Source organism: Urtica dioica, chromosome 2, assembly GCF_054948205.1.
Source record: "Urtica dioica subsp. dioica isolate 48M chromosome 2, U.dioica_male_clone48M_v1_H2, whole genome shotgun sequence".
NCBI classification, from domain to species: Eukaryota; Viridiplantae; Streptophyta; class Magnoliopsida; order Rosales; family Urticaceae; genus Urtica; species Urtica dioica.
Window position 1 is genome coordinate 42,664,319 of NC_142757.1, and position 13,391 is coordinate 42,677,709.

Genomic DNA, 13,391 nt, shown 5'->3' on the forward strand with positions numbered 1-13,391 from the left:
TTTAGTTAACCTAACTAAAAAAAAAATTGTTAAACCGTTAATCTTACACTAAATTTTATGTTAAAGGTTAATTTATGTTAATTGAAGGTTCATGTAAGAAAATAAAAGAGTTTACATAGACATGAGCTAAAACCACGTGGGAATTCCTCAAAACAAAGTACAAACAACCACAATGAGTCTTGTATGTGTCGTTGCTTTTCCATGAGTATGCCATTTTTTATAGCTAGAGCTTCGTCGTGCTTAGCTGAACTTCATCCCCTCCACTGCACTCCAGAAATCCCACGCTCCATTGAAAAGAATAAAGTTTTTGACCCGCAAGTCATCGTCTAGGCGTTGTGTATTGAGGATCGTCCTGAACTCCGGAGGTCTGGGGAGCTAGGGGTCACTCATGGGTTTTATTATGCACTCAGAGGTATGTAATGGGCTCTTATATAGACATACTTGATTAATTTTTTCACTCAGTGGATGAAAAAATGGGTTTTATTACAGTTCTTTGTCTACACTAAATGGACGAAATGATTCTTCTAAAATTAAAAATAAAAAAATGGACGAAATGGTTTTAAAAATCAAAATACTTCGTTCTTAAATATGTACAAAGCATTGTTGATTAATTACTTTCTACATATAAAGAAAAATGACAATCTCGTCCATGTTTTCATTGATTGTCTGAGGAAAAATGGAATTTGATTTTTGGACTTTGACCCCAGAACTTAAGCAGAATTCACAGCTTCCATTTCAGCAAAGATATATAGCATAATTCACATGATAAAACTTTTGTTTAAAAGGTCTAGCAAGGAATCGAAATGCTTTTTTTTTATTCCCAAAAGCCTAAACACAGTTTTACACTAGACATGGCCTCAATGTTATAATCTTCTCTCTCTCTCTCTCTCTCTCTCTCTCTCTCTCAACTCAAAACTTTACACTTTCAGAACAAGAGTTTGTTTATCTCTAAAACATGTATAATAAACGAAGAAACTAAACCAGATCAACAGAGCAGATGTATCTGCCATTACTTGTACAAAGCCCAAGTGCAAAGTTTGTTCATTAAAGTCTCACCGCAAAATTGCTGCCACGGGACGCCCAAGAGAAGAGTGGTTCGATTTGTGCCGATCATTAGCAGGGCTAACCCTCTTACATGGGGACCCCAGTCTCCTCTTCTTCTTAGCCGCCGCGCCTTCGCTCTGTGGCCCAAGTATCGCCTCCATAAGCTTACTACCCCTAGAACTCGGCACACTCCTCGTGAGATATCTGACAGCTTCTTTCTTCTGTGAGTCATCTGCAGCTTTGTTCAGAAACCTTTTGCGACTGGGACGTTCCTCTGATTTCAGATGGTCACGGGGTATTTGGTGGCTCGATCCTTTATGAAAAATATTTAAGCTTTGTCATGAGAATTTCACACTGCAAAACAAACAAAAGTAAATAACGTCTTTTTTTATCTTTACCTGGAGTCTCGAAGGAGTTAAATGTTTCGGGGGTTTGAGGCCGGGGTGGAGTGAGGGGATGGAAAACATCGTCGGGGATAAATTCTTCTTCGGCTTTTTCTCGTGGCTGATTGGTTTCGCCGAGAGGTGTGATAATGCAACTATCGACATTTATGCATTGAATTTTGTCCAAAAGATCATTTGCTTCGTGTGAAACCGAAACCAAAGGCTTGGTGTTTGACAAGGATTCACAGGTTTCTAGGACTGACTTGGGTGATTCGGTTCTGCGTTCAGGCTCGAAGATCACCTTCTTCTCTTTCATGAAGTCTGAGAACCAGGGAGTGCCACGCCTTGCGTAAAAGAGGATGTATGCTTTCTGAGATAGAACCTCTTCTTGTGAAACCAGAGTTACCTGTATAATATTTATATGAATTATATCTGCTTCAACATTCCAAGTTCATTCATCTTCCCAGAATGAGAAAGTACATGCAAGTCTAAATAATTTTATATTATAAAGGACAAGTTTGTAGAAGCATGGTTGGTACGTATACTAAAAGATGGAATAAGTTATAATTGACACAAGAATATCAATAAAGTTTCAGCCCGTATCATTTTCAAAATTAGATTAAAATAACCGTCGTAGTTCAATTACCAAATAATAGTTAACAGGTATGTAGAGACATACAGCAATTCATGAGAGGGTGCTTTGGTATATAAATGCAGGCATCCTAGTAATGGGAACTGGGTTATGTAAAATTCAGTAAATGTAAACGAAGGTGAAAGATAGTCAACAGCTCTTGACATGCAATCAAGGAAGATCGGATTCTTTAACTTTGAAGTAATCCAAATATTACCATCTCATCATTCAGTTGATGCCATGTATCTGAAGACGACCTGATGAAACTATAGTAATGCCCATAAGCAAGTGAATACCCACTATGGACAACTACGCCATAAAGATCATACTTCGATCCCACCTGCTGGACAAAAAGGGAAACAATGTAAAATTTTGTTATCTATGATAATTCTATGTGCAATTTTAACAATAATTGCTTAGAAACTACTACCTATAAAAACATTTGTGATTTCTTTCCGACTTAAACTAGGACATGAACTGTAGCACTAATCACAAATTTAACATGCAAATTCTAATTACGATCAAGCACAACTTAAAAAGCATACAGGCGTCTACACCAAGTTAGATCAATTTGATAAACTAAGATACACTTCAAATCAAACAGACTGAATATGTTGTCATCAATACCTGTAGCACGACCATGCATATATATAGGTTGTTTACCATTTTCACAACAAAATAGACTAGTTTCTGCTTAGATTTCTCGTGATATATAAGCTAAGAAACTCACATTATCATCATCGCTAGCTTCAACCATGTACGGTTTCAAGTCCAACTCTAATGGGAATTCTATGTGTTTTTCAATCTTCTCGGTGTACGACCCATGTGCCTTAAATCTTTTAAGATGGAATACAGCAACAGATGGGGCTTCATCCACTACAAGCTGCTTTGCCATATCAACTTTTTCCTTACAGTTCTGACATTCAAACTTCAAATCTTCAATCTTTTCCATCTTCGTGAAAGACCCAAGTGCCTCAGTAAGGCTATCCACGTCATCCATTTCTAGACTCAGGTCAACCAGTGATTCTGGAGTTACAGAAAGATAGCCACAATTGCAACACTCAAGCTGAAACCCAAAAACATATAAAGTCAGCATGCAAAATTAGCTGTTTATGAAAAAAGTATTTAAAATATACGATACTTTAAATATAAGAAACTTAATTCTGATGTCATACCTTGCTTATAAGACTACCGCCAAAAACTTTTTTAACAAGGTTTTCATCAGCTGAAGTGCAATTCTCAAGTCTATCCAGAAAACTCTGCAGGAACTCATGAGCATCTTCCTGCTCATACTTTCTGAAAGATGATGAGAAGACTGATAGATACTGAGGTCAAGGCTAACCCAACATAAAAGAAAAAACAGAGCTTAACCGGTATGGTTTCTCTTTTATAACGAGCTTCTCTTTCTTTTATAAAGACCTTTTCCACCGATCCTTTTATTAGAGATTTATCTTCCTAACTTTCTCTCTTACTCTCTCTGGTTCTTTCTTTCTTTTCTTTTTTCTTTTTCTACTCTTTTTGTTTTTGCAACAGCCACACAAAAGACATACTCACATGTACATTAAAGAAATTCACACATAATTACAGAATTGCCTTACCAACACAGTTATAATCAAACTTGAGATCACAATAACAATCAGTGGCATTAAGTGTCAACTGATCTATGTCAATAAAAGGATACAGTCCAAATTTTCCATAAAAGGTCTCGGAGAAACAGTTATCCTTGGAAGCGACAAAGAATCATGAACATGCTTCCGGAAAGAACATATGACACAAAATCCCTTTAGAGATCCTGAAAAGCTTCCCAATACCCAGACGTTATTGAAATGAGACAATAAAAACTTGAATTTCAAAAAACATTCGGGCAGATAGAAAAAAACAGATCATAATCTTACGGTCACAAGGCGTCTGGTGCTTCAAAGATTGAAGACCCTCCATAAGCGGCACAGTGTGCGTGAAGCATTGAAGGACTGAATTCATATAGCATGTATTTCCAATATTCCTGATCCCAGAACCCTGTTAAAGCAAGAAAAGAAATTTCTAGAAAAATTCAAGAACGATTGAATTACTTGATCCTCGTGAAGAAAAGAAACCCTAAACTACGTACCACGGTATAGGGTTTAGCGGTTTGAAGTGTTAGCGAAGACTCGCTCAAAGGCTCATAATCGCGGCTCGAGAAAGAAAAGAACGACGTCGAATGATAGGAACAACCAGGCTTGTTGTCGAGGCTCGCCGGATCGGGACATGGCAAGCCTTTTCCGACGGAATCCATCACCGCAGGCCTGTCTTCGTCTCTCGGAGGAGCTCCGTCAATCTCGTCGCGGAATAAATAATCCTCCGGGAACGGCGGCTCTGTATCCAGGAGATCGTCAAGTAAGGCTTCGGAGAGAAATTCGGGACGATCGGAGGTGTCAGGGCGCGGTTCTTGGAGCAGTTTCTCGTCGATCGCCATGGAAGAGAATAGCAGCAGGAAAGAGAAGGAATTCGGGCTCTCTGTTACCTCTATGAGATTTCTAGGGTTTGGGGATTTCGAAAACGGTTGTTTTGTGATGAAGAACAAAACGGAGAGAAAGAAGAGGGAAATAGATATTATTAAAAAAAAATAAAAGGAATTGGAATGTTAGGAATTGGAGTTATGGAAGGTTTTGCGTTGTTTTGTGGATACAAGTTTCGAAAAGAGAGGGAAAGATAAATTAAAATAAAATAAACAATATATTTAATATTTCGGCATTTAGATTTCGGCTCCAAAACATGAATTTTGGGATTTTGGGGACACATAAGAGAGAGAAGATTTGGCGGTAGGAAAAAATGAAATTATGTTTTTGGAGGGAAAATGTTTTTGATAATTGAGACTTCAATTCAATGTGATTTTAAAATCCAGGTGACAGAACTTCGATTCAAGGTTTGAATTTAGTTTAAATGTCGATGATCTTTTTTGTGTCGGTAGTCGCAAAAATTGAAAATTGTGACAAAAACAATATGAAAATTTGAAAAAAAAATTATGTGCACGAAAATTGCAATAACCAACGGGATTCAAGGTTTGAATTTAGTTTAAAATGTCGGTGATCTTTTTGTGTCGATAGTCCCAAAAATTTAAAATTGCGTCAAAAATAATATGAAAATTTGAAAAAAAAATTATGTGCATGAAAATTGCAATAACCAACAGAATTGTGATAAAACATTAAAACTACGATGGCCAACGGATATTGCAAGATTATTTATAAAAACAATGTATCAAGTACGTGTGTTCGTTTAAAATAAATAAAATTAGCTACATATGAATATATCTAACATTTATTTTTATTGTTGGAATTGTTTATTGTATATAATAATTAGGGACAATTATGTCAGTAGCTTAATAATCCACATTCTTTTTAAAAAATAGTCAGAGTTTCATTTTATTAAGAAAATAATCTATAAAGCTGAAGTAAATTAATTACTAGTTGGGTTAATTTAATTTACTTCGGAAAATAATCTTTCAAACCAAAGTAAATTAATTAACTTAGTTAGGTTAATAAATTCACTTCGTTTCTGTAGACTGTTTTTTAATAAAATGAAACTTTGGCTAGATCCTTAAAGACAATAGAGAATTAACAGGTTGAGACAACTACTTGTAGTAATTATATGTGTTATGAGTATTGCTCACTAAAGATAATAAAATAAACATGAATGATTACTGAATTTGATAAGAAGTTTAATTTATTAGCATTTATTATTAGTGGTTTGTTTTCTGAAGAGAATCAATAACAACTATCATCCATAGCATTCGTATTAAACTGAATTACATGTTGGGCATCTAAGTTTGGGCAGTGAGCTAAAACGTGATCGATGATTGATACGTGTATGGATAGCTGTATCTAAAATCATATCTGTAGAACACAAGTGAAGGTTGATCACTTGCTGAGAGCATTCTACACTTTTGGTAAGTGTACGGCTTGGACAAACTTTGGTTGTTGATGTGTCATTTAATGACCGTTACGACACACTAACCATGGTCGTTATGATGGTCACAGTGAGACTTAATATAAATTCTGAAGTGATCATGGACTTTTAGGTCATATTACCGAATTTGTTGATTCATTCGTTAAAAAGTTACTATTATGCTGGGATACTTATGTCTTGGGAGTTCGGGATATGATCTGAGCGGAAAATATGATTCACAAATATGGAATTCAGCCTTCCTGAAAGAAGGTCAATGTCACTTACCTAAAGATTGATTCCAGAACCGATTGATTGTGCACACTTTCGTAGTAAGTACGTACGAAAGAATCATTCGCTGTAGTATCGAGGAATGTATAACGGAATAATTGACATTTCTCTGTACGGGTTGAACCTGTAGGATCTTGATCACGAACTGACTATATCAGTGGACACTCGTCACGATGAGTAAAATATAATTCTAGTAATAAGGATAGTGCAGTCTTGGATTACTTTGTGGAGTACTGAACAAGATTGAACAAATCGATTGAAAAGAGAAATGACTTTTTCGTCTTTTAATCGGATTTGTAGGAGCTTCTGCTACTAGGTCCATAGTCCCCGATTCGGCTCTGATAAAGATGGATAAGAACTCTTTATTAATAATACAAATTATTATTACAATCTCACAGCTGTAAATTGTTTAGCAGCATTCATTCGGAAATTTTTCTAATCACCGAATTAAAATTTATTGTGGAATTAATTATTTATTGTTGCATCAAGTAAATAATTAATTGAATTTTAAGTTAGGCCTTATGGACACTGTAAAATTTGAAAATTTCTTGGCCCATGACCTTATGGTAGGCACCTACTATGAATATTAATTACTCAATATTCTCTCTTTAATTAGCTACTAGATTTGTGGAAAAGAAATCAGGTAACTAAATCAATAAGAGAGAGAATAATAATGGTTGAGATATTCAATCTCCATTAAATAAGGAAAGAATATATTTTCATTTATTCTCTCTCATAATTAATTTCCTAATATCTAGGAGAATAATAATGATAGAAATATTCTCTTTATGTTGTCCATAGTGCCCACAAGAAGAGTGATAGTCATTACTTATATACATTTGATGTAATAAAGTCTCATGAAGACTCTTGCTTGTAACTGCTGAATAATTAATAAAAGTTGAAACTTTCATTCATTCTTCATTGTGTGTTTGAAGCTTTATGATAAACTATAATCTTTAGTCCTTAAACAAACCTAACAACAAATGAAGAGTCAAATATAGATTTGCATGAACAAACTCTTCATGGTTTACTTAAAACAGTATGTTCACGATCTAAGGATCAAAGGGCTATTGATCTCAGTATGATTGTTAGGAGAATCTATAATGTCTGGTTATGAGGCATAGAGAGTTGGAGACTCTATAGTTCATCCTAGTTATCTTCTGAAGGTACTGAATTGACCAGTGCACTTCTAGAGACATTGTAAGAACAAACTATTTAACCTCTTCTGTCTCAGAGTGACTATGTATGAATTGCATCATGCTTACCCCAATCCTGAAATGAGACATGTCATTTCATAGCTTACGTATTCTCATTTGAGAAAGTCGGAGTTCTAGATTCACTGTGTGATATAGACAAGACCTATTGTTGAAATACTGAGTTATGAAGATGTCATGAACAACTTTGTGAAGATCTCATAGATATGGAATTCATATACAAGATTGTCGAAATACAATGTATATCACATCATGCTTTGTTCATTGGAATTTGAATAAATGAACTGGCAAGTGTCCAAATTGTGTCATGACTCTTTTGAATGAATCAATGTGACTTGTTAGCTCCTCGTCAATACATTGTTTCTAACTTATTCACATACGACAAAGGAGTTGAGGAAATAACAACTAGAAGAGTGACTTGTTAGCTCCTCCTCAATACATTGTTTCTAACTTATTCACATACGACAAATGAGTTGAGGAAATAACAACTAGAAGAGTAAAATGGTAATTTTGTAAATCTCATCTAGTTGGTGATATTTATGAAGGGTAAATATAGATAATATTCAATGGATCCACTCATTACAATTAAGTAGAATTCTTGAGTAGCAAATATACTCATTTGAACCGAGAGATTTCAGTGTCAACTCTTTAATAGAGTCAGTTGACATTAAGCTAGAACTTGGAAAAGGTTGTTGTCAATGGTGCCCACAAGAAGAGTAGTAGTCTTTACTTATGTACATCAGATGTAATAAAGTCTCACGAAGACTCTTGCTTGTAACTGCTGAATAAATAATAAAAGTTGAAATGTTCATTCATTCTTCCTTGTCTGTTTGAAGCTTTATGATAATCTATAGTCTTTAGTCCTTAAACAAACCTAACAACATATGAAGAGACAAATGTAGATTTGCATGAACAAACTCTTCATGGTTTGCTTAAAACAATATATTCGCAATCTAAGGATCAAAGGACTATTGATCTCAGTACGATTGTTAGGAGAATCTATGATGTCTAGTTATGGGATATTGAGAGTTTGAGACTTTATAGTTCTTCTAGGTATCTTCTGAAGGTACTGAGTTGACCAGTGCACTTCTAGAGACATAAAAAGAACAAACCATTTAACCTCTTATGTCTCCAAGTCACTACGTATGAAGTGCATCATGCTTACCTCAATCCTGAAATGAGACATGTCATTTCATAACTTACGTATTCTCATTTGAGAAAGTCAGAGTTCGAATTCAGTATGTGATTCTGAACAGGACCTATTGGCGAAGTACTAAGTTATGAAGATGTCATGAGTAACTTTGTGAAGATCTCATAGATATGAAATCCATGTACAAGATTGCTGAAATGCAATGTATATCACTTCATGATTTGTTCCTTGGAATGTGAATAAATAAATTGGCCAGTGTCCAAATTGAGTCATGACTCTTTTGGATGAATCAATGTGACTTGTTAGCTCTTTGTCAATACATTGTTTCTAACTTATTCACAAGTGACAAAGGAGTTGAGGAAATAACAGCTAGAAGGGTAGAATGATAGTTTTGTACATCCCGACTAGCTGATGATATTCATGAAGGGTAAACATAGATAATATTTAGTGGATCCACGCATCACAATTAAGTTGAATTCTCGAGTAGAAAATAAATCCATTTGAACCGAGAGATTCTCAATGTCAACTCTTTAGTGGAGTCAGTTGACATTAAGCTAAACTTGGAAAAGGTTTGTGAACTTTTGAGTCCAAGTGTGTTAGCTCAAGCTTTGTTCATTTGGATCAATGAGGTCACTGTCACAAGTCATATCGAGTAGGATTAGTTAAACTAGATGCTAAGTCAAAACAAGAACTAGACAAGTTTTACGAAAATTGTCTAAAGGGTATTTTTTGTCCTTTTTTGACATAGGACGAAATGAATGTCAATAAATAAGGTTTTTGACATTGTCATATGATGACAATGAATTGATCCACACGGCCAACTTAATGAATTTGGGCCTTGATGATTAATTTCATTTTATGGAATTTTACTTGAAAATTCTTATTGGGTCTTTCTTATGTTGTCATGAACAAATGAAGAAACATCTAGAAGCTCCTTCTAGAAGGCCCTTGATCGTCCAAACCAAAGAAAGAGAGACCAATTGTGTGCATTGATGTATGAAGATACTTGCCAAAAGAAAAAGAGGAAACAAATTTCCTCTACATGGAAAGAGAGAATTCGGCCAAGACAAGAGAGGAAGCAAAATAGGAAACAAATCCAAGGCGTTCTAGAAGCACCCTTGGCCGTGTGACTTAAGAGGAAGAAGGGCAATATTTGCTCATGAATATGTGATATTCTATAGAAGAGGAAACTACCTTGTCGAAGGTAATTCTTCTTAATAAATAGGGCCCTCATTCTCATTGTTTCTCATCCCAAAGTTTTAGAGATTGAGAACTTCTCTCTCTAGACTTGGCCGTCCACTTCTCTCTCTCTCTCTCTCTCTCTCTCTCTCTCTCTCTCTAACTCTTTTCGTTTTTGTTTTGGCACCTAGGTCCACATTTGACCTAGTGTTTATCTTAGTTCTTCGACTCTAAGACTTGTTCTTGAGTCGTCGTGTTTAAAAGTGCCCACACACTCATTCCTTCTTACCTCGAGTGATTTATGTGATAGAAACTTTCCTGGTTACTTGAGTCCCCGAAGAACGAAGAAAGACGAGTTTGCGTGGGGAGACGAGCGATTCAACCTCCACAAGCTTCTCAACGATCAAACTTCATAAATGTTAGTAAACGTGTAATCGCTTTTAGATAGTTTTAATAATAACATGTGCTTGCTCTTTGTCTAGGTTAGTAAAATCATTTTACTTGTTTAAAAGGAAATTTTTATTTTCCGCCGCTTGCTAGAAGCGTTAAATCTTTTCTTAACCCTAGATCAATTCCAACAAAGGTTTGTGAACTTTTGATTCCAAGTATGCTAGCTCAAGCTTTGTTCATTTGGATCTATGAGGTCACTACCACAAGTCATTAGAGTAGGATTAGTTAAACAAGAAAGCTAAGTCAAAACAAGTTCAAATGTTGAACTAGACGAGTTTTACGAAAATTGTCTAAAGGATAATTTTGTCATTTTGGATATAAGATGGTATGAATGTCAATAAATAAGTTTTTTGACATTGTCATATGATGACAATGAATCTAGTCCACACGGCCACATTAAAGAATTGGGCCTTGAGGATTGATTTTCATTTCATGGAATTTTATGTGAAAATTCTACATGGGCTTTTCTTATGTTGTCATGAACAAATAAAGAAACATCTAGAAGTATGTTCTAGAAGCCTTAAAACCATCCAACATTAAGAGAGAAAGAGAATTATTTTGTGCATTGATGTATGAAAATACTTGCCAAAAGAAAAAGAGAAAACAAATTTCCTCCATAAGGAAATGAAGTGGGCGGCTAAAGAGAGAGGAAAAGCAAATGTGGAAAAAAAATCCAAGTGCCTTGATGGCATGTGTCGGACGTCCAAGGGCGGAGAAGAGGAAACTGTTGGGGAATCAGACGCGTATCAGACACGAACAATCGTTCTGATGCTACTCGTTTGAGATGATTTTCCCATATAATCATATTAATGCGGAAAAATAATTAATTACGCTGATCATAAGCTAATTAAATTATGGTTATAATTAACAAGATCTAGTTATGCTTAATTAATTTAATTCACGAGAGCATATTTATCAAGCAACCGATATGAGCGAAAAACGAATACTTACATTGATTTTCCGTTCAGCTACAAAACGCTACTAAACCAATCGCGTACACCTTGCGTCGTCTTGATGAAGGACTCGAGGATGACACCTTAGTCTTCCGAAACGTAATCTCCGAGACGAATAAGAAAGATGAGTGGGCACAGTCTTTATCTCACTAGATCACGAAACTAGGTGTTTCGAGATCTCGCTCTTATTTTACTAAGAATGGAAACGAATTTCCGAGGGGAATGTGAGGCAGAAGTGCACGGCCAAGGGAGGCTAGAATGCACGAATTTTTCACAAATTAATTGTTTATTGTTGCCTTCTCATGAACCCCTATTTATAGTAGTAAAATGAGATATTCATGGAATCTTCCAGAATATTTTATTTCTTTTTATTGTGTTCACACTGGTGGATTAAATCTAGGCCCTTGGATTTCAACAAGTGAATCCTACTTTTTCTCTCATCCATCAGATCAATATCTATTGGATATTATTCTCTATTTAAATAGAGAATATTTTATTTAGTGAGATAATAAAGGAGAATATATTATTTCCCTTTAAATATATTCTCATATATTCTCCTAAATACTTTCCTTTAAATAATGAGAGAATAAAAGACAATATCTTATATTATTCTCTCTCCTTTATTTAAACAACTAAAGAGAAAATATTGGTAAATACCAATATCATGAAATTCGGATTTGATGACACACGGCCAAGGGGATTTGCGCAACACCCTAGTGCCAAAACCCTAAATCCGATTTTCATATTTTGTGCAAGGTCCAATTGCTTAAAACCCAATTAATTATTTATTTACTTGGTCCAACAATAAACAAATAATTACTAATTGTTTATTTACTTGATCAAACAATAAATAAACAATTCTACCATAAATATTTATTTAATTCTGCGAATACCCGTTTTCCAGAATTAATGCTGTCAATCACAATTACAGCAAGTGAGATTAATAATGATAAACCTTATTATACGAAAGTTCTTATCCGCCTTTATCAGAGCCAAATCGGGGACTATGGACCTAGTAATAGAAGCTCAACAAATCCGATGAAAAAGACGAAATAGTCCTTTTTCTTTTTCCATCGATTCGTTTAATCTTGGTCAAAAACTCCACTTTGTAAGCCAAGACTGAACTCTCCTTTATACTAGAATTATATTTACTCATCGTGACGAGTGTCCACTGATATAGTCACTTCGTGATCAAGATCCTCCAGGTTCAACCTGTGTCAAGAGAAGTCAATTTTTCCGTTATACTTCTCTTGATACATATCAGCCCTAAGCATTGTTGCTTCCCCAGCGAAAGATTCTTTCGAACGTTACTTACTTCGAAAGTGCTAGCAATCTATCGGTTCTGGAATCAACCATTAGGTGAGAGAACATTAACCTTCTTTCAGGAAGGTCGGATTCCGTATCTGTAAATCATTTCTCACTCGAATTATGCTCTGCGAAAACTCCCAAGACATAAGCTGTGATTAACATGAATAGCCTTTTAGCGAATGAGCCAAAGAGCTCAGTAACATAACCCAGTGTCCATGATCACTTCAGGATTTAGATAAAGTCTCACTGTGACCATCATAGTAACCTCGATTAGTGTATCGTAACTGTCCTTAAACGACACATCTACACCAAGACCTGTCCAAGTCGTATACTTACCACAAGTGTAGAATGCTCCCACATAGTGATCAGTCTTCACCTTTGTGTTCCACATATATGACTTTAGATATAGCTTTCCAGGCGTATATCAGTCATCGACCTCATTTTAGCTCACCCCCCGAACTCAGGTGCCCAGCACGTGACTCAGTTTAATACGGAGGCTATGGAAGATAGTTGTTATTGATTCTAATTTGTTTAGAACTCAACCCACTAATCATATAATGCTAATAAAGTAATCTTATTATCGAATTTAGTAATCATTTATTCATTATCTTCAAGTGGGCAATATTATACCTAACAGAAACAAGGATTTGCTCATGAATATGTGTTATTCAATAGAAAAGAGAAAACTACCTTTTCAAGGCAAACCCTCCTCTTATAAATATCCCACCTCATTCACAATTCACAACACGCAATTTTAGAGATTGAGAGCTTCTCTCTCTAGACTTGTAGCCGCCCGTCTCTCTCTCTCTCTCTCTCTCTCTCTCTCTATCTCTCTCTCTTCTTGTTCTTTTGTTTTGGCACTTAGGTCCT

General features: G+C 35.4%; 1 protein-coding gene across 2 annotated transcripts; it reads right to left on the reverse strand.

The window, feature by feature from the left end:
• Positions 1-705: 705 nt before the first annotated feature.
• On the reverse strand, positions 706-4,715 carry LOC149404825 (ubiquitin carboxyl-terminal hydrolase 20-like). Of its 2 annotated transcripts, none has more exons than XM_089606461.1 (8): positions 4,166-4,715; positions 3,954-4,074; positions 3,740-3,850; positions 3,234-3,373; positions 2,789-3,124; positions 2,276-2,401; positions 1,443-1,833; positions 706-1,357 (listed from the first exon to the last, which is right to left on the reverse strand). In XM_089606461.1, exons 1-8 carry the CDS (start codon positions 4,508-4,510, stop codon positions 1,053-1,055), a joined length of 1,875 nt encoding a protein of 624 aa, XP_089462587.1. In that variant the 5' UTR covers positions 4,511-4,715; the 3' UTR covers positions 706-1,052. The 2 variants fall into 2 exon arrangements, with proteins under 2 accessions (XP_089462587.1, XP_089462589.1); XM_089606463.1 differs by having other exon boundaries at positions 707-1,357; positions 2,276-2,398.
• Positions 4,716-13,391: the final 8,676 nt, after the last annotated feature.

Excerpts from the sequence above, each read along its gene's own strand:
- LOC149404825 (XM_089606461.1), bottom strand. The coding sequence starts at position 4,510 with ATGGCGATCGACGAGAAACTGCTCCAAGAACCGCGCCCTGACACCTCC. Across the intron at positions 4,075-4,165 it reads CCGCTAAACCCTATACCGTG|GGTTCTGGGATCAGGAATAT; the intron begins GTACGTAGTTTA and ends TTGCTTTAACAG. Across the intron at positions 3,125-3,233 it reads GCGGTAGTCTTATAAGCAAG|CTTGAGTGTTGCAATTGTGG; the intron begins GTATGACATCAG and ends TTTGGGTTTCAG.